A 21528-nucleotide genomic window follows, 5' to 3' on the forward strand; every position below is an offset into this window, starting at 1 on the left:
CCGCCTCCCTCTCCAGGGGTCCTGCTGCTTAAAAGGAGCGAAATCCCAAATAGATGTGAAGCAGGAAGCTTAGAGACCTGCCCTTTCCCTCCCCCCACTCCAGAGTGCCAGGCACCCGAGAAAGACTGAATGGGTGTCCTGTAGAGACAGACACGCGCGTGCATATATAGAGATATATGCAGATTTCCAAGTGGGTGCCTGCATCTTTCATCTTTTTTTCTTTTTGCATAAGGGGTTCCTCCTGCTCCTTTTCTTCTTTTTTTCCCAAAAGAATAACTTGCTCCGGGGTGCAAGTGGAAGGGAAGATGCAGACGTTTCTGAAAGGGAAAAGGGTTGGCTATTGGCTGAGCGAGAAGAAAATCAAGAAGCTGAATTTCCAGGCGTTTGCAGAGCTTTGCAGGTAAGGAGCGAGGATCGGCGGTTTATTATGCTATGTGTGTGTGTATGTGACAAAGAACCTTCCTTTCCCTTTTCTCTGGGACTCTTCTTTAACTTGGCACTTGAGCATCCCTCCCTTCTCCCGAGGATGTTGATGTGACGGGCCTCTTGCTCCTTAATCATCGTCTGGTTAGCAAATTGAAGGAGCAGTTGCACAGTGCAGCTTGGCTTAGAACCTCGGTAATTGCCAGTTGGGAAATCCAGTCTTACAAATCATAACAACACCCTGATCAAGGTGGGGGGGGGGGGAAAGGAAAAGTGCCCAAAGCCATGATGATGTGAAAAGCTTATAATTTGCTTGGCTTCCTCCACCCCCAACACCCCTCTCCTGATTCACCAAAAACAGATGGGGTATAATGTGCGGCTTTGGGGGATTATGTAGACATGTGCAAGGTTTCTGAATAACATATTGAGGAAAGTTGCAGCCACGCTTGTTGTTGCTTGCGAATTTCCTGCGGCGTGAATGCTCTCGTAGCTAAACTGGTCCACCAAGGCAGTTTCCTAAATACTGGCAAAAATGACAGAATGTTGGTAAGCCCTCTAATAGAGCGAGCCACATACATCTGAATAACTAATACACAGCCTCACTCAATTTTGCCTTCCTGGACCAAGCATCTTTTTTGCAATGACAGCCTCATCTCCCTTCTCCCTTGGAAAGTGCAGCCGTGAAAGGGTTCTCTCCTAAGCCAAGATGGGCCTAAACGTTGCAACAACCTTTTTGCAGAAACCTCTCTTTGCTTTGCTGTTTGGGAGTTTGATTAAACCTACATTTGCATGCTCTTGTTCAAAGACTTCTAGGACTTATTAATGGGGAAAGCAAGACAGACCCTTGCTTTGGGTTGAGAACCAAAATGGTAACATAATGGTTCATGCTACTAAGAACCGAAGAAATGAATGAGCTGATTGTCTTGGTATATAACACAAGGTTGAGTTATATAGTGGTCTCGCTGAAGACAGTGTGGGGTTTCATACGGCTATTTGGGAGACTTCTTGAATGGTTAAACACTATTTTATTTTATTTTTTGCCCGTTGTAAGAAGTTGTTTTCAAAGGTGGCTGTTTTCCATGACTTCTGTTATGTGTGGCTGCAGCTCTGTGCTGCTTATTACCCTTGTCTTGACCTGAATTCCCCAAATCAAATATTCCAGATAATATTTTAAGTTAAAAGCAAGCGAGAACAATCAAGTCTTTATTCTTAAACACCCAGACAACATTCTGACCGTGTTGCTAATCCAAGGGTACTTTCTTTGCTCCTTTAACAAAAAAAAAAAAGGGTGGGGGGAGATTTCATCTGTTTGACTATACTGTCTAAGCAGTACAGTATCTCCAAGTCCTTTTGTCTCAAAATGCAATGCATGAACTTCCTCAGTGCTTTTTGCAAGGCCCTGGCGAAATGCTGGGGGTAGTTGGAGTTGTTCCTCCTCCTGCTGCATCACAAGTTTATGGAGGGGAAGATATTCAAGTAGATGTGATCATCTGGGAACCTGAGCAGATCCTAGCTGTGTGAGCAGAGTGCCCTATGAGGGTATGCTGAAGGAATTTTATATCCGCCCAAGTCGAAGGAAAGCCTTTTGGGTTACTTACGCAACTCAAAGTGTCCTAGAACATAGAAATATTTGCCTTATGCTGAATGAGACCGTTGGTCCATCTAGTTTGGTACTGTCTATGCTAGCCTGCACCAACCCAGTGTTCTGCATGTTTTGGATTGCAACCCTTGTCAGCCCCAACCAGAATGGGCAGCGTCAAGGATGTTTGGGAGTTGTAGTTTAAGACAGCTGGATGACACCAGATTGGGAAGGCTGTGGACTCCAGGATTTCAAATAGAGCCCTTTCCTTTCTTTTTATTTGTTTTAAGTGTGAACATTTAATGATGTGGACTTAAAAACACCGGAAGCTGCCTTATATCAAGGCAGACTCTTGGTCCACCTAGCATCTGGTTCTTTCATTTCTTTGAGGCTGGTGCTTGTAATAGTGCTTAGTCTTTTTAGCAAGTGCAACACAAGACAAGTTTGAATAGTATATACAGTATATATCCAGCCCCACTGGCCTGTAGCGATGGCGAGCAGACTGGGGGAAAGTCGTCCCTTTCCGGATATAGCAAGGCCCGTGGGTCTGATTACTTTGCAAGGAGTGCTGCAAACTCCCATTATGTGTTTAGCCCCCGTAACATGGGAAAGCAATTAAACCCCAGTTGCATCTAATAAACAGTAGCAAGGGGCAGGCATGACAACGAGGCAGTGGTAGAGTGGAATTTTAGAATTTGTACCCAAAGTAACAGGAATCCTGCACTTAATAAGATAGGCAGGGTGCATATACTGTATTTTGTTACAGAGAAAATAGCTTACTAGTTTAGACATTGCTGGAGCACCCCTGCACTAGTTAATGGTAGATTTGATGCAAAGTCGCATTGTGGCCACCTGAATTCTTCCACGATTCCCACCTGCTTTTTAGCTGGAGGAGATAGCAAACCTCCTCTAGCCCCATCCCCTTGCTGAATATATTATAAGTTGAGTTTGACCATTTATTAGAATTTATCCGGTATGTTTCTTTGTCCTGTATCAAAGCATACAATCTCATCAAGGTGAAGGTAGGGTTTTATCCAGTCTCTGAGCAGTTCTCGTGTAACTTACCGTACATTGAGAGTGATTGCACTACACTAGCCCCTTATTTTGCTCAGCTGAGATGTCACAGTCCCTAATTTCCAAACTGTGGTTTGGTGATCAGGGAGCAGCACACTGTGGATTCTTGTACACCCTCTTTCCCTCTTATGAATGATTCTCCCCCCTTCCATAGTTTACTGTAACAGTAGCTTAGTGTTACATATACAGGTGAAACTCAAAAAATTAGAATATCATGGAAAGGTTCATTTCTTTCAGTAATTCAACTTAAAAGGTGAAACTAATATGTGAGATACAGTAGACTCATGACACGCAAAGTGAGATATGTCAAGCCTTTATTTGTTACAATTGTGATGATTCTGGCGTACAGCTGACGAGAACCCCAAATTAACAATTTCAACTTTGGGGTTTTCATCAGCTGTACGCCGTAATCATCACAATTATAACAAACAAAGGCTTGGCATATCTCGCTTTGCATGTCATGAGTCTATCTCATATATTAAACTCCAGTAGCTAATGAAAACAATTGCTTACATAAATGGACTTTTCCACGATATTCTAATTTTTTGAGTTTCACCTGTATATTATGGCTAAATATGGCTTGATTTAACCAGGATCACCCCAAACCATGGTTTGGAGATCCATGTTCCAAATCATGGTTTGAAATCACAGTCTAATGCCAATCAACACAGTTCTTTTAGGGTCATGAGTACAGTATGTTACTAGCTATAATGTCTGTGTTCTGTCTCCACCTTCAGAGGCAGCCATGTTTCTTAATACAAGTTGACCAATAACCCAACACCTGCATCTTCAGCAGGATTCCTGATTCCATCGCATCTTACTTCCCCAAAGCTGATTAGTGCTCTTTCTTACGGTCCCTTATTCCCTGTTACTTCTGCCACCACCAGCTCCTCTTCCCAGGCTGCTTTTGGTTTCCATCTCATTATGGAGGAGAAGCAGGGCAGGTTGTGAAGGAACTGTCGATCTGCATCTGCAGAGCATTTTCAGGCGTGGTGTCACATGTGCTTTTGAGCCTTGCTCGTTTCTGTAAACACGTGCAATAGAAAATCTAAGAAAGGTATGTTAGCATTGGCTATATGCCTCCTGACCTGGTTGGAGGCCCAGCCTGAAATTCCTACTGAAGTCACGAAATTTTCAGGAACAAGCAGGCCGCTTTGTCAGTCTCTTTATCTCTTAAGTAGGGAAGATCGGAGATAAGAACTGTAAAGTCAAGTTCTTCATACCAGGAAGTGTTATGTAAGTAAAACATTACTGACAACTCTGGTGTTTCCCCCGCAAGCACCTGAAAATTTAGGGACAAAGAGAGAGCTAGCTCGTCATGGAAATACGATAGCAGCCTCACTAGCTTAAACATACCGTGGAAAAGTTACCGGAGAAGGCTCTTTAAAAAATAATAATGGAGGCAGTTTTGATACACAGTTGGGGAAACTTTTAAACGAGGTCGTATGAACCTCTTTGATTAATACTATACACTTTCCAAATCTTTGCGGAAGTATAATATGCACATGTCTACACTTTTTTTTTGTTTCGTTACAAAAGTGTTTTGATAGATAATCTCTGCAAAACTGCAGCATAGCCAACTGTTGCATTCCCAAGTGCAAGCTTGCAGTGTCTTTGACATGCACAAATCATGACTTGTCGTCATGGCAATCAATCTGGATGAACTGGATGAGAGGAGAAATCGAGGGGATGCGGGGAGCAGCCAACCATATGGAGGATGATTGTGTGTTTTGGCCCTCTTCTTGCAGAGAAGGGGGAACAGACAGTAGGAATATTTTTTGCAGCCTGTCGATTGCAGCTTCTGGTTCTGATTTGATAGAATCGTAGAGTTGGAAGGGATCCTGGGGGTCATCTAGTCCAACTCCCTTGCAATGCAGGCATCCTGTCCACAGCTGTCTCTGGATGGGCTTGAACCAGCAGTCTTCTGGTAAACAGCCAGATGCTCTGACCGACTGCTCCATGAGGACGATGGCTGTACTTTTGGAGTGACAATGATAGACATCTTGAGGCACATAGGGATCTCGGAGTGTGTGATTGGTTGCTCATTTCCATGCTGCTGGAATTGGAAAAATGGGAGAAGGGTGGAATTTTGCCACTCTGTTCACCCCCTCCTGTGGAAGTAAGAGGGATGGCTAAAAAGTTCTCAGCCCATCACTATTCCTTATAAATTATTATTATTATTATTATTATTAGAAGTTGGACTTCTGTCCCCACCCCCCAAAGCATCTATATCCCACTTTTCAGCTGGAAAAGTTCCCACCATGGCTTTTTAATAGGCTACTCTCTATTTTTATTTATTTATTTGCCAAGCGTTTTTAGAGAATTGATCTGATTCAGTGTTGGTCATTTGTTCTGTACAGTATATTATTGATTACCCAGTAGAGATTCATCGGGCACCATTTGTTTTAACTTTTAAACCTTTCTATGCTGCCAGGTTTACGCAGATGATTAAGAGAGCATCTTCTGTAAAAAAAAAAAAAAAGGCTGATGATTTTTAAAATATTTTCTATGTGGCTTTTATTGTATATTTGCATGGTTATGAACGTGTTTGATTTTTTTTTTAAATGAAGTTGCGGCATACAAGTCTCTTTACAAATAAATACTATAAGTTCACGATTTTAAAGTTCCACGATTTCACTGTATACCACCTTGACGTTGCGTTTTATTAATAGTCTTATAAATAAATAAAAATAATTATTAATTAAACATTGATTGGAATCTTGTATATGATATAAACTGGATTAGAAATTATTGCACACTGTGTGCAGAACACTAGGGACAAGATGCCAAGCATTAGAAATTGGACTAATTACAATCTGCAGCATTAATCAGCTTTTTTTTATAGCTATGAAGAATATTGCATATCCTCCTAGGAATTCTCGTTAACTTTCCCCCTCCACCCTGAACTTGCAGAGACTAGATGGTTGTTGTTTTTTCCTCTGTCAGGTGCTTGCCACATGCCAGTTAAGAGTTTATTTTTTATTCCAAAGTAAAAATTAAGCCCCTTTAAGAACAGTGGCTCTTGTTCCCTAGGATGCTTTTTAATACAGTACTCGAGTATGAGCTGTAGATTGGATAAATGTATTAGCCTTAACCGGGTTTTAAGAACTGTGAGGTTTCTTGTGCTAGCTGTTAATTTGATTTTTGCAAGTTTTATATTAAAAGGTAGGCATGAAATGGTGCTACTAAATGTTTTGGTATGCTGGTGCGCTAAGGTTTGTTGATAATGCTGGCATCATAATACTAAGACTTTAATTCTTGGTGTTAGTGCCTTCTGAGCTCAAAATTATCCGGGAGAACCCGTAGGTAGAGAATTGGAAATGGATTTTGGAGAGTTGGGTTCCAGGCCGAGTGGTTAGCATGGAATTGTCATGCTTTGCTCACGTTTTACAGGGCAACCATGTGACAACACCGTCATCCTGTCATTATTCTCATCTCATCTGTGGTTCGTTGTTTTTCCCCCACACGGCAGAAAGTTATGACTTTTTCCCCGGAAGAATGGAAGAGCATTACAAATATATCTCATTTTGTCATACACCGCCATGTGAGGGCTATGCAGCCTATAAATATTTTTATTTTTTTGGGGGGGGGGTATCCAGTGAAGTAGTTCCTCTATCCCAACGACTTTTGGCTGTGCGAGCGAAACTTTCCCTTCCTCTCTTCTCCCCGCACTCCCCATCTATTCTGGGTCCTCCCCCCCAAACTCTCGGGAACAGATTTGGGAAGGGCATGAGGAGAGGGAGACGAAGTTCTTCTGTGCAAGCAGAAACTCTTGTGCTAGCAGAAGCACTTTGTTAAACACTGCCCCTTTCAAAATAATGTTATTTTTAAAACAAAACAAAACAAATATCCTTTCTAATCGCCAGCCCTTAAACATACGCTTCCCCAAAATGGTTGGGACTTGTATATTGCCTGCCAGGGAATTAATGTTGGGTGGTGTGTTGGTACCATGTGGTTAGTTAGGGATTAGTTATGCTGAGTCTAAGGGTAGGGGGACCCCAGAATACCTGTGGAGGCAATACCCTGTTCCAAACATTTCAAAAATGTAACTTTTCATTCATATATATATATATATATATATATATATATAGGTAAGGGGGATCTGTATGGAGTTCTTTTGAATTGTGACAAAGCAAGATCTCTGCAGCAGAGATGATGACTCTTTGAAACCTATTACAGGTTCGTTACAGTCTAATTTGGGAGCTGAAGTACAATACCGGTAGGTTTAACACGGGGACAGCTCTTTCCTCACCTCTCTAAGGAAAGCTTTCAAATGGGCAGGCCGAAGCCTTTCAACGTCTGCCGGGGTTGGTGCACTTTTGGTGGGAAAACATTTGGCAAAGCCATCTGTTTGCAAGCGGAGCGAAAGAAGAGCCGGCAGGATCAGACCAAAGAACCACCTAGGCCCGCATCCTTTTCTCACACTGGCCAACCAGGTGCCCATGAGAAACCTGTTCACAAGAGCGCTCTCGCTGTAGCAGTTTGCGGGCCCCTTTTCCAATATAACATCACCTCCTGCAGTTTCCAGCAGGTGATATTCAGAAGCCTCTGACTATGAGGGGAGTGCATTGCCATCCCGGCTTAGCAGCATGTTGATGGGAGGGAGGGCGGAACACCAGCAATTAGGGCTGGGTGGTTTCAAGTTTTCAACATGGTGGTATATCACCAGCTAAACATCGTGACATACTGATACATCACGATGTCTGAAATAAGGATGGAACGACTGTAGAGGCACTGACTGGCTTCACGGTTTTTTCTGCATTGTGATTTTTGCATAGGGGACCCCCCCCCCCCAAATAATTCACGATATATTGCCAGATCAAAAATTATGAAACTGATATCACGATATGGACTTCAAATCCATTTTAGATGACATTTCACTCTGCCTTAACGCACACCATGACTAATAATAATAATAATAATAATAATAATTTATTATGTATACCCCGCCCATCTGACTGGGTTTCCCCAGCCACTCTGGGCAGCTCCCAACAGAATATTAAAAATGCGATAAAACACCAGAAATTAAAAACTTCCCTAAACAGGGCTGCCTTCAGATGTCTTCTAAAAGTCAGATAGTTGTTTATTTCCTTTGACATCTGATATATTTCCAGGACAAAAATTGTGAAATCGATATCACAATATCGGATTTCAAACCGGTTTTGGACAGTATATTGATATATCGCCCAGCCCTCCCAGTAAAATGGCTGGAATTGCCGCTGCCGCAGGAATAAGTGGATCATGCGTTTTCTCGTCAAGTGCTGCAAGGGTGTTTGAATTCCAGGCGGAAAAACGATCTACTGTACAGTTGTGATGTGGTTGAATGAGGAGGGTGGGACACACACAGCTCAGTGGCAGAGCATCTCTTTGTAAGCAAAAGGTCCTAGGTTCAGCCCCCAGCATCTCCCAGATAGAGTTGAGAGAGGCCCCTTTGTGAAATCCTGGAGGGCCATTGCAAGTCAGTGTAGAATAGACAATATTGGCTTAATCCAGCTTCCCATGGCTGGTATGTGGACTGAATGGGAAGCCAGTTCACTGCAGGGCACAGTCCATTTCTCTTCTTGCCTGGGTTAGCCAGATCACCGGCAGGTGGATGTGGGTGAAAGTTACAGACTGATGTCATGCTTGTGCCGAGAGTGAGAGGGAAACTGCAAGGAAAAAAAACTTGAGTCTCTGTTCCTCCTTCCTCTTGAAACCAGCCATTGTGTGCTTAGTTGGAACGGAACGTTTTCTCTGCAGTCATTATGAGAGCATAGGGTCAGCTGGCCGGATTTGAGACATAGGCCCTCAGTTGCTGACCGCTCCGTTAGCATAAACATCTGCCATAGCTCGGGGGTAGGGCACAGGCTTCCCACAGGAAACCCAGGAACCGGTCTTATACCAAATCAGACCGTTGATCCATCTAACTCGGTATTGTCAACACCAACTTGCATCATTTCTTCAAGGTCTTCCCTAGTCCTGCCTGAAGATGTCAGGGATTGAACCCAGATCCATTTGCATGCAAAGCTATACACTCTGCTGCTGAACGATAAGTATATGCAGCCCTTTTCTTCAAGTGGAAGATTCTAGGTTCAGTTCACTGGCGTCTCAAATAGGACTGAGAAAGGACCCCCCCCCCCCAAATCCTGATGCTGTACTAAGGAAACAGTACTAAGCTAGATGGACCAATGGTCTGATGCCTGAATAAGGTAGCTTCCGAGGTTCCTTTCTATATTGTTAAATATTCTTCCGTTGCTTCATATAAGACCACATTGTATAAATGAACTAGCTTAACTTGGCCACAGAGCAGGTTTGTCCGTAAAGGCAAAGAGATAGGTTGGAATATTTTAGATTTGCCCTTTTCTCCCCATAAAAGTCCGCAAATAGCTTTTATATGCCATGAGTATATAATGTTCCTTAGCCCTTTTGTTTCTCTTTTGGAGGAGAAGAAGAAGAGAAGAGGAGTTTGGATTTGATATCCCGCTTTTCACTACCCGAAGGAACGAGCATATTGCGTTACACCATGCAACAACCAGACAGTGAGCTGTTGGCATTATGCATTATGCAATGCCAAGAACTAAGTGTGTGCTGTTGAATATGAAATTCTAAAAATTATGTGACAAAGGATAGGTGAGAGAGCTAACAGTGTCTGCATTATGCTACCTTCATGCATCCAGTGGGAATATACACCATGGCTAGTAAACTTGCATTGCAGAGTATTTTTTCCCAAATGCTGAATTTAATTGCTTTCTCGTAGTGTGTCATGGCCTGTGCCTTTGTGGAGAATCCCAGTTACCTTATGTAGCTGCCCATTTACATATTTACGTATTGCATTTTTACCCCACCTTTTCTCCAAGGAGCTCCAGGGGACGTATGTGGTTCTCCTCCTCCTTGTTTAATTCCCACAACAACCCTTTAAGGTAGGTTAGGCTGAGAGGCAGTGACTGGCCCAAGGTCTCCCAGTGAGCATCATGTCTAAGTGGGGATTTGAATCCTGGTGTCTCGGGTTCTTGTCCGTTACAGGACTCCACAAATGCTGTCCAGTCTTCGTCTACTTTTGACCTGTTGTCCCACCTCACTGAAATCTAAATCTAAACACCCATGTGGTTGGTGTAAGGTTGGCGTGTTTGTTGTTGAAATCCAGGCCATCTGCCAGTTTAGCCTCATCTGCAGGAAATGACTCACAATAAAGAGTTCTTGCCTTCCTCCTAAAATTCAGGTTTGTCTAGTATGCAGGGGAAAGTGGTTCCATGGCTTTGGGGAAAAGGTAAGAGAAGTACTGTATAGCATTCTGTACAGTATGTACATCATGGTGCATTTTGCATGTAGCATTAACTCAGACTATGGCTTGGCACAAGTGAATAAGCTTTGGTGTATACAGAGTGAAAGGGACGCGGATGGCGCTGTGGGTTAAACCACAGCGCCTAGGGCTTGTCGATCAGAAGGTCGGCGGTTCGAATCCCCGCAACGGGGTGAGCTCCCGTTGTTCGGTCCCAGCTTCTGCCCACCTAGCAGTTTGAAAGCACGTCAAAGTGCAAGTAGATAAATAGGTACCTCTCCAGCAGGAGGGTAAACAGCGTTTCCGTGCGCTGCTCTGGTTCGCCAGAAGCGGCTTCGTCATGCTGGCCACATGACCCGGAAGCTGTGCGCCGGCTCCCTTGGCCAATAAGGCGAGATGAGCGCCGCAACCCCAGAGTTGTCTGCAACTGGACCTAATGGTCAGGGGTCCCTTTACCTTTACCTTTATACAGAGCGAAAATTGCAGCTGTTTCATTCTCTTCTTGGTCCTGCTGTTTCCATTCTCCTTGGAGCTAAGTGTTCCATGTGAGCCTGGGCTTATAGTTTGTTTCACTTGAAACAAACCATTAGCAATAAGTCAAGAACAAACCTTGGCTATACTCATGGCAAGTTTGGAGCAAGGCGTATCAAGTTTGGAGCAAGGCGTATCATGGCTTAGCTCTGGGTACTGTAGCAGGACTGTGGGAGGAGTATAGCAGCTGTGATTTTTGCTCGGTGTACCCACTGGTTTACTCATTCACACTAAGCCGCAGTTTGGCTTAGTGGTATGTGCAAACCAGGACAATGTTTATGTGTTTCTAAGTTCCCTCCTTCTCTTTCCTGCATGGATTCCTCAATGCCTCACCACAGTTCCATCAGTATTGCCCCTACATCAAAGTTAATGTCTAGGTTTTACTTGGCATGAATGCCATGCTACACCATGGTTAGCAGATGTCTATAAGAGAAAGGAAAGGTGATTCCCCCCCCCCTTCCAATCCTATCTCTATTGCATGGTTAAGGGATTGTGTGAAATACAGTAAGTCTCCATGGGGCTTTTGTTTCTTTGGAATCTGGCATTGTAGAAAAAGTCCCATGGAGATCAGAAGCAACCAACCTCTGGGACTTGTCCGTTGAGAATGAGCAAAATCACTCGAGTGATCCTGCAATCATTTAGCTGTTCCTGCAGCCATAACAAAGACATCCAGATCATTACTCAAACTGAAGGTTTGCAGTACCTGAACACTTAAGGTTTTGAAATACAGTGTTGTGTGCAAAAAATAATAGATGGTAACTGGTCCTTCCGCGTTAGGATAAAGTAACTGCAGGAATCCTCTTAAAATATCTGAGTAGCTACTACTTACTGGTATAAAGATGCTAATCTTTTCCATGTATGTGGGTAAAAAAATTTCATTGCACAACCAGATAAGGCATTGCGACTTTGGTTTCCTTCGAGTTCAGTATAGTTCATCAGGGTTAATGAAGTTCTTGTACTTGAATAGCATGTAATATAGGACTATATTTTATCTAATCTTGACATTATCACCATGCTGGGAATTACAGACATGATAAGAGCCCTGATTAACCAGACTGGAGGCCAGCAGTCTGTTCTCACAGTGGCCAACCAGGGGAAGCTATTGGAAGCTTGCAAGCAAGATGGTAACAGGTCAGCTCTCCACAAGTAGTCATCTTGTACTCTGGAGCCTTAAAAGGTTGTTGTTTAAATCCACCGACAAAAAGGAACAATTAAGATTTGGTGGTGATTCCATCAGTGGAATAGGAACCCTCCAAACTAGGCATGTAGGAAGAGCTCTGTTGGATCTTGTCCAATATCCTGGATTTTCATTGGGCAACCAGATGTCTCTAGGAAGCCTGCGACCAGGACCTGAGTAAATCAGTCACATGGGGCTGTATCTAGTGGATCCCCTGAAATGAAAAGACACGACTGGTTTAGGCCTGTCAATTTCAGTGGGTCTACTTTGAGTATAACTTAGTTGGCATTTAGTTTTCTGGTAAGGGTGAGTTTGTAGTGGACAGGAACTGCCTTGTGTACCACAAGCTAATTCTGAGTGCCTAGAAACTTCAAAATTGCCATGATAATAAAGAGAAGGAACAACTCTGGATGTTCCTGCTGGGTTTTTGTTTTCAAGTCAAAGGCTCATGGCTCCCCTGGTCAGGTGAGAGCTCTGAACCTTTTGGTGAAAACGGAGGGAGGGAACACACTGGCTGCTGTACAAGTTACTCATTTCCCCCCACTGCCAGTCTACCAGCCACTTCTGCCCCCTACTGGTGAGGAGGAATAGTAGCAGCCATTGCAGCTTCTCATCCTCCCTCTGCTTTTGGGTTATTGTTCTCTTAAAAGGGCTTGTATCTTCCACCTGTGGATTTCAAAGGGGTTGAGTGTGCCTAATATTGCGTAGGATCAGACTTTAAACGTGTTGAAGCTTATCAAGCAAGTTCCATTGGCAAGAATTGTGTTTTAGAAAAGCCTTTGTTGAGTGAGTGATTTTGTCTCAAACCATATGTGTGTCTATCAACCTGCTGTAATTTTAAGATATATATAAGAGAGTCTTTGTTACAGTTTATTGAGTTGGCTTTAGGCATAAGCCTGGTTTGCATGTAACACTAACCCATGGTTCATAATTATGGTTTACTGATTAATCATCTGAATCTGGCCCAGTGGAATAACTATGGTTTATTAACCATGAACAAACAACGCTGTAAGCCATGGTTTGTTGTTGGTTTATAAAATGTAGATAATACTTAACACCATTTTGTGCAGTGTTAGAAATTAGCCAGGCGCAATTCCCACAGTGTTGTAAACCACATTGAGATTTGTTCTTTAAAATATAAAGTAGTATAGAAATGAAATAACAATAATATAAATAATGATAACAGTGAAAAATAAATTCCACTGGGGAAAGAAACAGTGGCTAGACATTCCACTGTGAAGACCATATCATAGGTTTAAGGTGCCATTTGGCAAGTAGATTCTATACCTGAGTTTCTAACACTGTTTTTTTGCTACCCTGAGGGTCACTTCACTGAGTCATTAAGCTAGAATCTTAATTTAATAATAAAAAAAGTTGGAACATATAAATTTCAACTCTCTGTACAAACACTCTGCCCTGTCTTCAAATGAGGATAGTTGTGGCTCTAAATAAATGGAGCAAAGTCGTATCAAAATCCAAATTGATAGTTGTATTTATTTATTTATTTGTATTAAATAAATAATAAACAAGATAGTTGTATGCATTTAATAAATCGGTTTTAAGTAATACTTTTGCTATTAGGCAAACAGGTGCAATTCTAATTTCTCTGTACCAGGAGTGGTCAACATGGCACCCCCCCAGAAGTTGTTGGACTCCAAATCCCATCAGCCCCAGCTAGCAAGGCCAAAGGTCAAGTGTGATGGGAGTTGTCACCCAACACTATTTAGAGGGTACCACATTGGCAGCATCTGCTCTTCACAGTCCTTTGAGCATTAACACAACAAGAAGTTGTGGGATAGAAGGCTCTAGTGGAATTGCACCAATTATTTCCATTGCTTTTTTACTTACCCTGAAGCGCTTGTTTCCTTATTAGCCTGTCCCCTTGTATGTACACATTTGCACAATGGACATTGTTTAGTGGGAGAGAGTTGGCACAGGAACCTTTTCCTGTAATATATTTTTCTTTTCTGCCTTGAAGTTGAAAAGTAACAGCCAACATAACTCCACATTTGCTTGGCCAACTCCCACCATGATGTCTGTTGCTGACATGATAATGAAACATATTCTTCATTTTCATCACCCTTGGTTGGTATATTTGGCAGGATTCTGTTTCACTTGGTTCCAAGTTGAAATCCTTTCTTTGTGCACCTCTGGCATCTACAGGAGAGTGGTAAAGTAACATTTAAACAGGAAAATGTGCAGGGCAAGGAGGCAGGAATGTAAAGTTCAGGTCTAGGCTGTTGGTTTATTTACATCTCTTTTCCAAGGATGCTCCTTAACTGTCATGTGAAATAGGTAATGCAGCAGCAACAAAAACTACTGCTATTCTAGGCTGCATCAATGGAAGTACAGTGTCCAGATCAAGGGGGGTAATCGTACTACTCTATTCTGCCTTGGTCAGACCACACCTGGAATACTATGTCCAGTTCTGGGCACCACAATTTAAGAAGGATATTGACAAGCTGGAACGTGTGCAGAGGAGGGCGACCGAGATGATCAAGGATCTGGAAACCAAGCCTTATTAAGAGCGCTTGAAGGAGCTGGGTGTGTTCAGCCTGGAAAAGAGGAGACTGAGAGGAGATATGATACCCATCTTCAAATGTCTGAAGGGCTGTCACATGGAAGATGGAGCAAGCTTGTTTTCTCCTGCTCTGGAGGGTAGGACTCGAACCAGTGGCTTCAAGTTACAAGAAAGGAGATTTTGACTAAACATCAGGAAGAACTTCCTGACAGTCATAGCCCAACAGCAAATAGTCAAAGGTCAGTTTGCTGCAGCCATGCAAGCAGAGACCTGTTGGGAGCTATCCAGTTATTTGTCTGATGTTCCCTTCTAACTTTTGATCAAAACCAAAGCTTGGTTTTCTTCCCAGAGCCAATAGACAGTTTCCTCCATAAGTACAGTATACAAGTCCTTAAAACAAAATGCTTAAAACTCTCTTCTCTTTTCTCTCCTCCATACTCACCCCCTGCCTGTTGCAATTAAATGAAAAGTACATTAAATAAAGTATATGTTGGAGAATGTATTTATGTAGGTTCTCTTTATTTAATCGAAGTTATATTCTAGTTTTTGTTCGGGGCATTGAATATCGGGCAAAATCACTTCAAACGTTTGCTTTGCAAAAAAAACAAACGGCTTTTGCACTCGCTGCATTCTGTGAATACTCGCTTTCAGTTTAGAAGCCCCTAATCTGTTCCTAAGAATGCAACCAGTGCGTTTATAGAACCCATAAGAATAATTAAATTGCAATCATGGGTGGAGGGATGCTTCGTCTCCCCACCCCCACCCCGAAACCAAAGAATGGTACTAATATGTTGCACTGGGGGATATTTTCAGCTAACTGCATGTTATTCATTCCTGAAGAATCTGAAGCAATGTCTGTGTGTGGGTGTCTCTAGAGTCAGGGTGACAGCAGTATCCTGCAGGAGATAATTATTTGAGTATTTATGATGCAACAGTGATGATGGTGCTCTTGAGTTAGCCTGAGCTGCATCTATTCCATTGCTCCCCTCCCCTCTTTGAAGTGAGCAAACTTATTGAGTTCAGTTGATTAAATCTGGTAACTGTGTTATAAACTTAAAAAAAAAAACCCCAACCAAATTTATTGCTGCTAACCTATGTTAGAAAAGTTCCAGAAAGGCATCTGGAAACTCGAATTGGCATTTTTAAAATTTGCGGTTTAAGTGTTTTCATTTTAAGTTCCCCCATTTTCCTCACTAGGCAGTTAAAAAAGAATGCTTGCCCTATGATGAATTTATAAATAGATGATCAAACTGACTTAAGTAACGCAAATTACTTGGAGTGTCACCCATTTCATTTGAACAGAAGAGATAATAATTTAACATGCACAAAAAATGATCCTTTTTTTAATACTGCTGCTGCTGCTGCTGCTGCCTTCTGTCCATCTCTCTGGCAGTCAAAGGTTCAGTGTCTTGGAGAAGCTAAAAGATTTCTTCTTTACCCATCGCCCAGAGAATTGTGATTGATGTTTGAAGTAACTCTTCCCATGATGGAAACTTTTTTAAATAATAATAATAATAATAATAATAATAATAATAATATAATAATAATAATAATAATAATAATAATAATAATAATAATAACAACAATAACAATAATTTTATTCAAGTTACTAGATAGGGTAGAAAGAATACAGATCTTGATTAAGGAAGCCATTTTAGATCATAAAATGTATTCTGTTAATGTTGTTCAGTCGTTCAGTCGTGTCTGACTCTTCGTGACTCCGTGGACCAGAGCATGCCAGGCACGCCTATCTTTCACTGCCTCCCACAGTTTGGCCAAACTCATGCTAGTCGCTTCGAGAACACTGTCCAACCATCTCATCCTCTGTCGTCCCCTTCTCCTTGTGCCCTCCATCTTTCCCAACATCAGGGTCTTTTCCAAGGAGTCTTCTCTTCTCATGAGATGGCCAAAGTACTGGGGCCTCAACTTCAGGATCTGTCCTTCCAGTGAGCACTCAGGGCTGATTTCTTTAAGGATGGATAAGTTTGATCTTTTTGCAGTCCATGGGACTCTCAAGAGTCTCCTCCAGCACCATAATTCAAAAGCATCAATTCTTCGGCGATCACCCAAATGTATTCTAGCCCTCTGCAAAATATCTGGTAGCCCATATATACCAGATGTGCGTTAGTCACATTGGTGCTGAAGATGGAACAACAGAGCCAAGGCTGATGGTGAAATTGCCGGTAGGTAGAGGAAGCAGTGGTGGCATTTGGCTTAAGTACTAGGGCATAGAGTCTCCCCACTCCCCTGTCTTTCCATGCCATCTTCCCCTCTTTCGAGCTCAGAGCGACATTTTATTCCCACCAGAACCCTGTGAGCTTCACCCAGTTTGTGTCCCAGCTGATGAGGGTTTATGGGCATCCAAGTTCAAAATGAGGACATTGTCCTCATTCACACATGACAGTAAACCATAGTTAATGGTATACCATGATTGTGTCCTTTTGGCCTGTTTTACTTCTTCCCACCAGCACATGGAGGAAGCAAACAACAATTCCTGGTATAGATATGTGTCCCTTATGCCTAAGGCACTACTTGAAACCTTATCTTCCACCTCGATCACTGATATTATCTGCAGGAACATTGTGGCAGTTTCCTGAGTTGATGTTCCTTATTTGACAAAAAGAAACTGAGTCTTTAGTGTCATCAGCCCAGTACTGTGGAATACTCCGTCAACAGAGATTCAGCAGGCATCTTCTGTTTCAACTTTTAAATGCCTGCTGAAAACTTTCCTGGTCCATCAGGCTTGTGCAGGCAATTAAGAATACATCTGCAGATGTCCTTAGGATCTGCAGGTGTCACTCGGTACACTTTGACCATAAAACTAAGAAACGATAGCTGAAGAAGAATAAACGAAACAGGGCCTTGTCCTGGAGTTAACAATCGTTGTAACTGGAATTTGTTTTATACTTTCAACAACAAAAATAGAGAAAACCATTGTTTATTGCTGTCCTGGCCTGATTCCTTGCAACCTTTCTACTTTATTTCCTGTATTCTCCAAGGACTCCAATTTTGTAATTGATGTCCTTAGGTTCTCAGCATTTTGTGCTCCTCCTCCTCCTCCTCCTCCTCCTCCTCCTCCTCCTCCTCTCCTAACCTTAATTTCAACCAAAGACTTGAAACCAGCTTCAATCCTAGTTAAAAGCAAAAAACCTGTTGATAAAAGCTGTTGGGGCGAATTCACACTTGAGAGGGGAAGGACCATATGATTCAAGGCTGACATTCTACTTTTCTAAACTTGTGTTTCTGAGGCAGAGCTTTCCCCCCCTCCACTGCAATCTTCCAGGAGGTTCCTGTTAGTCATAGAGTAACTATGACTAAGTTTTTCATTTACTGGCCACATCAATAACTTTTTCATATAGTTGCCACAGCACTGTAAATCGCTGCCCGTCTTCCCTTTATCTAGAAGCAAAGCGTCACTATACCGGAATGTCTCTGGCTGATTGTTCTGATAAGGTTCAATAATGAGACTTTTGAACGACAGTGTCTTAAATGAAAGGAAGTTTAGTCAATCCCTCTCCAACATTCAGGTGAAATGAAAATGGATAAGATAAGGGTTTGTGCTGCAATAACTTTTTATTGGTTTTGTGCCAGCTAACATTCTTCAGATGGAGTGAGTTTAGGACTATTGACCACTAGAACTTTATCTTTTGGGTGCTTTTGAATCTTCCATTTTCATGGGCCCCAGTGCCAATAGGCTAGATTATCGAGGCCTCCAACTGCACCTTTTGACGGCTAATCATTCATTTCATTCGCATTTGCTCTTGCACAGGGGAGCTACCTTCTGTTCACCTTGGTATAAATGGGTTACCAGATACCTCTGGGAAATTTAAGGTGTTCAGACACCTTGTGGCTCTTAAGCGTGTCTGCAGTTGCACACGTCTCCAGATGGTGTGTGAGGTCGATTTTGACCGTGACTGTTAGACTCTTGCTGAAGATTTAGTCACCACAAGTTAATGACCTTCTGGGGTCATAAAACAACAATGAACTTTGCATCTTCACTAACAGCTGAGGGCCTAAGAGGCTTTTGGCTACTAAAAAGAAATGTGAGTAGTAACAACAGTTTCTCCAGATACAGTGGTGAGCCAGGAATGCAGAAATTGATGGTGGTAGTGGGGGAAACACTGCCCCCCATCCTGGTCACAAGTGTGTTAAGTCAGTAAGAAGTGATCAAAACAGGTAGCTTTCACCACAGCAGCAACTGCATTAAAGGTTTTGTTCTAGAGCTGGAAATTAATGAGCATGCTAGCTATGTGTTGTATTGAGTAGGTGCAAAAACTGATTTCTCTCTCTCTCTCTCTCTCTCTCTCTCTCCCCCCCCCCCGGCTTCTTCAATGCTTTTAATAGTGACCTGAAGCCATTTTTTGGTGGCACAGAACTGCAATCCCCCCCCCCCCCCTTGACTTTATCTCGCTAGCTGTAAATGCCAAAGTCGGAAATTGCTGTGTGGTAGTGGAAGAAAATACCTTTAATAGTGCTGAGTTTCAAGATAGTGGCTGTGGTGAGATTTAAAGTTAGCCCAAGTTGAATGCGTACTTAATTCCCTATCAGATTCTTAACCCTCTCAAACTTAAGATATTTATAATACTTGATTGGGGTTGTTAACAGATCTAGTAAGGAGTCCAGGGACAAGATGGTCTTGGATAAATAAGCTGTTTTAGAGACCTATAGTCCTACACCTGCCATATTCGAAACCTCAACTGGCTCACTAACTCTCATTAATGTTTATGTTTTAAACAACATTTGTGCCAAAAGGGACAGTTTGTCTACACACAGAGATATCTCTTGATCAACCGTGGAACAGGTCCCGACAGAATTCCACAAGAATTGTTCTGGCCCAGTGCTGAATTATTTGCTGCAAGGCACTCTTTCAAAAGCATAAACAAGATTATTCTGAATAATTCAGTAACAGGAAGAAGTTCATAGAATTACATAAGACTTTTCGGGAGTCCCCCCCCCCCACAAAAGCATTGAAAGATTCTGTAGCTTGTAATTTACACGTTGAAACTTTGCAACCATCAAGGTTCAAATATGGCTTTCCAAAACCCAACCCTGCTCCTCTCATCAACTTTTCATACATACCACATCTCATGCACTTTTGTCAAGTTTGAAAATAGGAGCTATCCTTGAACTGGACAGCTCACAGCTGTGAGCTTATGACTAATTCTGTTAAATTCATAGAATTACTTAAGAGTCTGTGGGAGATTTCTTTTACCAGAAGCATTGAGGGATTCTTCAGCTTGCAATTGGCATGTTGAAACTTCGCAACCATCAAGATACTGAGACATGTTCAAATATGGCCTTCTACGATCTCCTCCACCCTGTCCCTCAGCCCCCAGATCATCAGTTTCGGATATATGTCACATTTCTGGCCAGCTCACAACTATGGTCTTGTGACTAATTTGGTCACAATTTGCTATAAGTGTATCCTTTTCCCATAAGCCAAAGGCTGCATTTTGACATAACGAGAACGAACGTTGGCCTTGTGCGCTCCCCGTCCTTCTCTTTCTCTGGTGTGGCTATGAGGAGAATGGAAATTGCTGCTTCTGTTTTCTCTAAAACATAGCTCGTCGTTTTAATCCTGAATTGAAGTTAATTTTAACTATGGTTAGTCATGGGCGTAGCCAGGATTTTTTTTGGGGGGGCAGGCCTTTTATGGGGGGGCAGAATCTCAGTTTGCTATGTATTTTTATTTTTTAAATTTTTTATTAACTTTTATTGCATTTAATTTACATAAGCATACAAACATACATAAAAGAAAAAGAAAAAAAGAAAAAAAGTAAGATAGAAGAATAAAAAAAGATTAATTCTTAAAAATTACATTGATTGACTTCCACCACTGCATATCACTAACTGTTTCTAATTAAGTATTTTCCGCCATTCTTTCCATTAACACCATGCGTTATTCTAATATTACCATAATTCAACTTTTAAGTATTTTACTCCAAACATAACCAAAACCTCTCATTTGATCCTTGTTTACTTAAGTATTCATTGAAACATTTCCATTGATTTCGAATCTCTTTTTTTATTTTTTTGTCTTATCAGATTGGTCAGCTTTGCCAACTCTAGATATTCAGCCAACTTGCTCTGCCATTCTTTCTTGGCTGGAACGTGATTACCTTTCCAATGTTGGGCTATTAAAATTCTTGCTGCCGCTGTCGCATATAAGAAGATGTCTACTTTCTCTTTTGGTATATCCCCATTTACTATTCCTAAAAAAGCCTCTGCTTTTTTATTGTGTGATATTTTTTAAAAAAAATTGTATTTCTTCATGGATCATGGTCCAAAATTTCTTCATTTCAGGGCACAGCCACCACCTATGGAACAATGTTCCTGTCGTTTCATTTTTATTGATCATTATTGATTGGGGGGGACACAGCTGCCCCTCCCTGCCCCCCCTTGCCTATGTCCATTTGGTTTGTTGAAACAAACCAGCTTCATAAACTCTGAATTGAAGATGACTTGCTTCAACAAACCATAAGGTTAATGCTGTTTGGGTTTGGATGACACAGCTAGAATTGGAAGGCCGGGGAGGTGGGAAATGGGGGTGGGGGGAGAGAGCAGAAGTCCTGTCACATAAGTGGACATCCTTGTGCTGATGGTATGCTGCCTTAGTGTTACGCTGGAAACGAGGCATAATAATTTTCAGAATACATAACATTTTTCTTTAATGTTAGTGGCTTAGTGGCTTCTTCTGTTTTTTTAATTGATCCTTATAAATTGGCAAAACCAGAGGCTACAGGTCCCTTGGTGTTCAGTAGCTTGTATCTATTTGTAAATAAAATCAACCAAAGGCCTGGTTAAAGAGGAATGTTTTCGCCTGGCGCCTAAAGGTGTATGTATAACGAAGGTGCCATGGAAATTTTAATTTGTACCATGCATGATTATTAAAGTAACAGTGATTCGATCTGTAAAGGGTGAGGGTTTTTTGTTTTCTTTGAAGTATGGCACATTTTTCATTTTTT

At 41.9% G+C, this 21528-nt stretch overlaps 1 protein-coding gene across 1 annotated transcript in view; it reads left to right on the top strand.

The window, feature by feature from the left end:
• The first annotated feature begins 297 nt into the window (after window positions 1-297).
• Window positions 298-21528, top strand: part of ITPK1 (inositol-tetrakisphosphate 1-kinase) — a 112628-nt gene continuing 91397 nt past the window's right edge. The window contains exon 1 of the mRNA XM_033140757.1: window positions 298-400. Coding sequence (XP_032996648.1) covers window positions 306-400 — 95 coding nt within the window. The 5' untranslated portion in view covers window positions 298-305. The remainder of the gene's footprint in view (window positions 401-21528) is intronic.

The sequence above is a fragment of the Lacerta agilis genome, chromosome 1, assembly GCF_009819535.1.
Source record: "Lacerta agilis isolate rLacAgi1 chromosome 1, rLacAgi1.pri, whole genome shotgun sequence".
Classification (NCBI taxonomy): Eukaryota; Metazoa; Chordata; class Lepidosauria; order Squamata; family Lacertidae; genus Lacerta; species Lacerta agilis.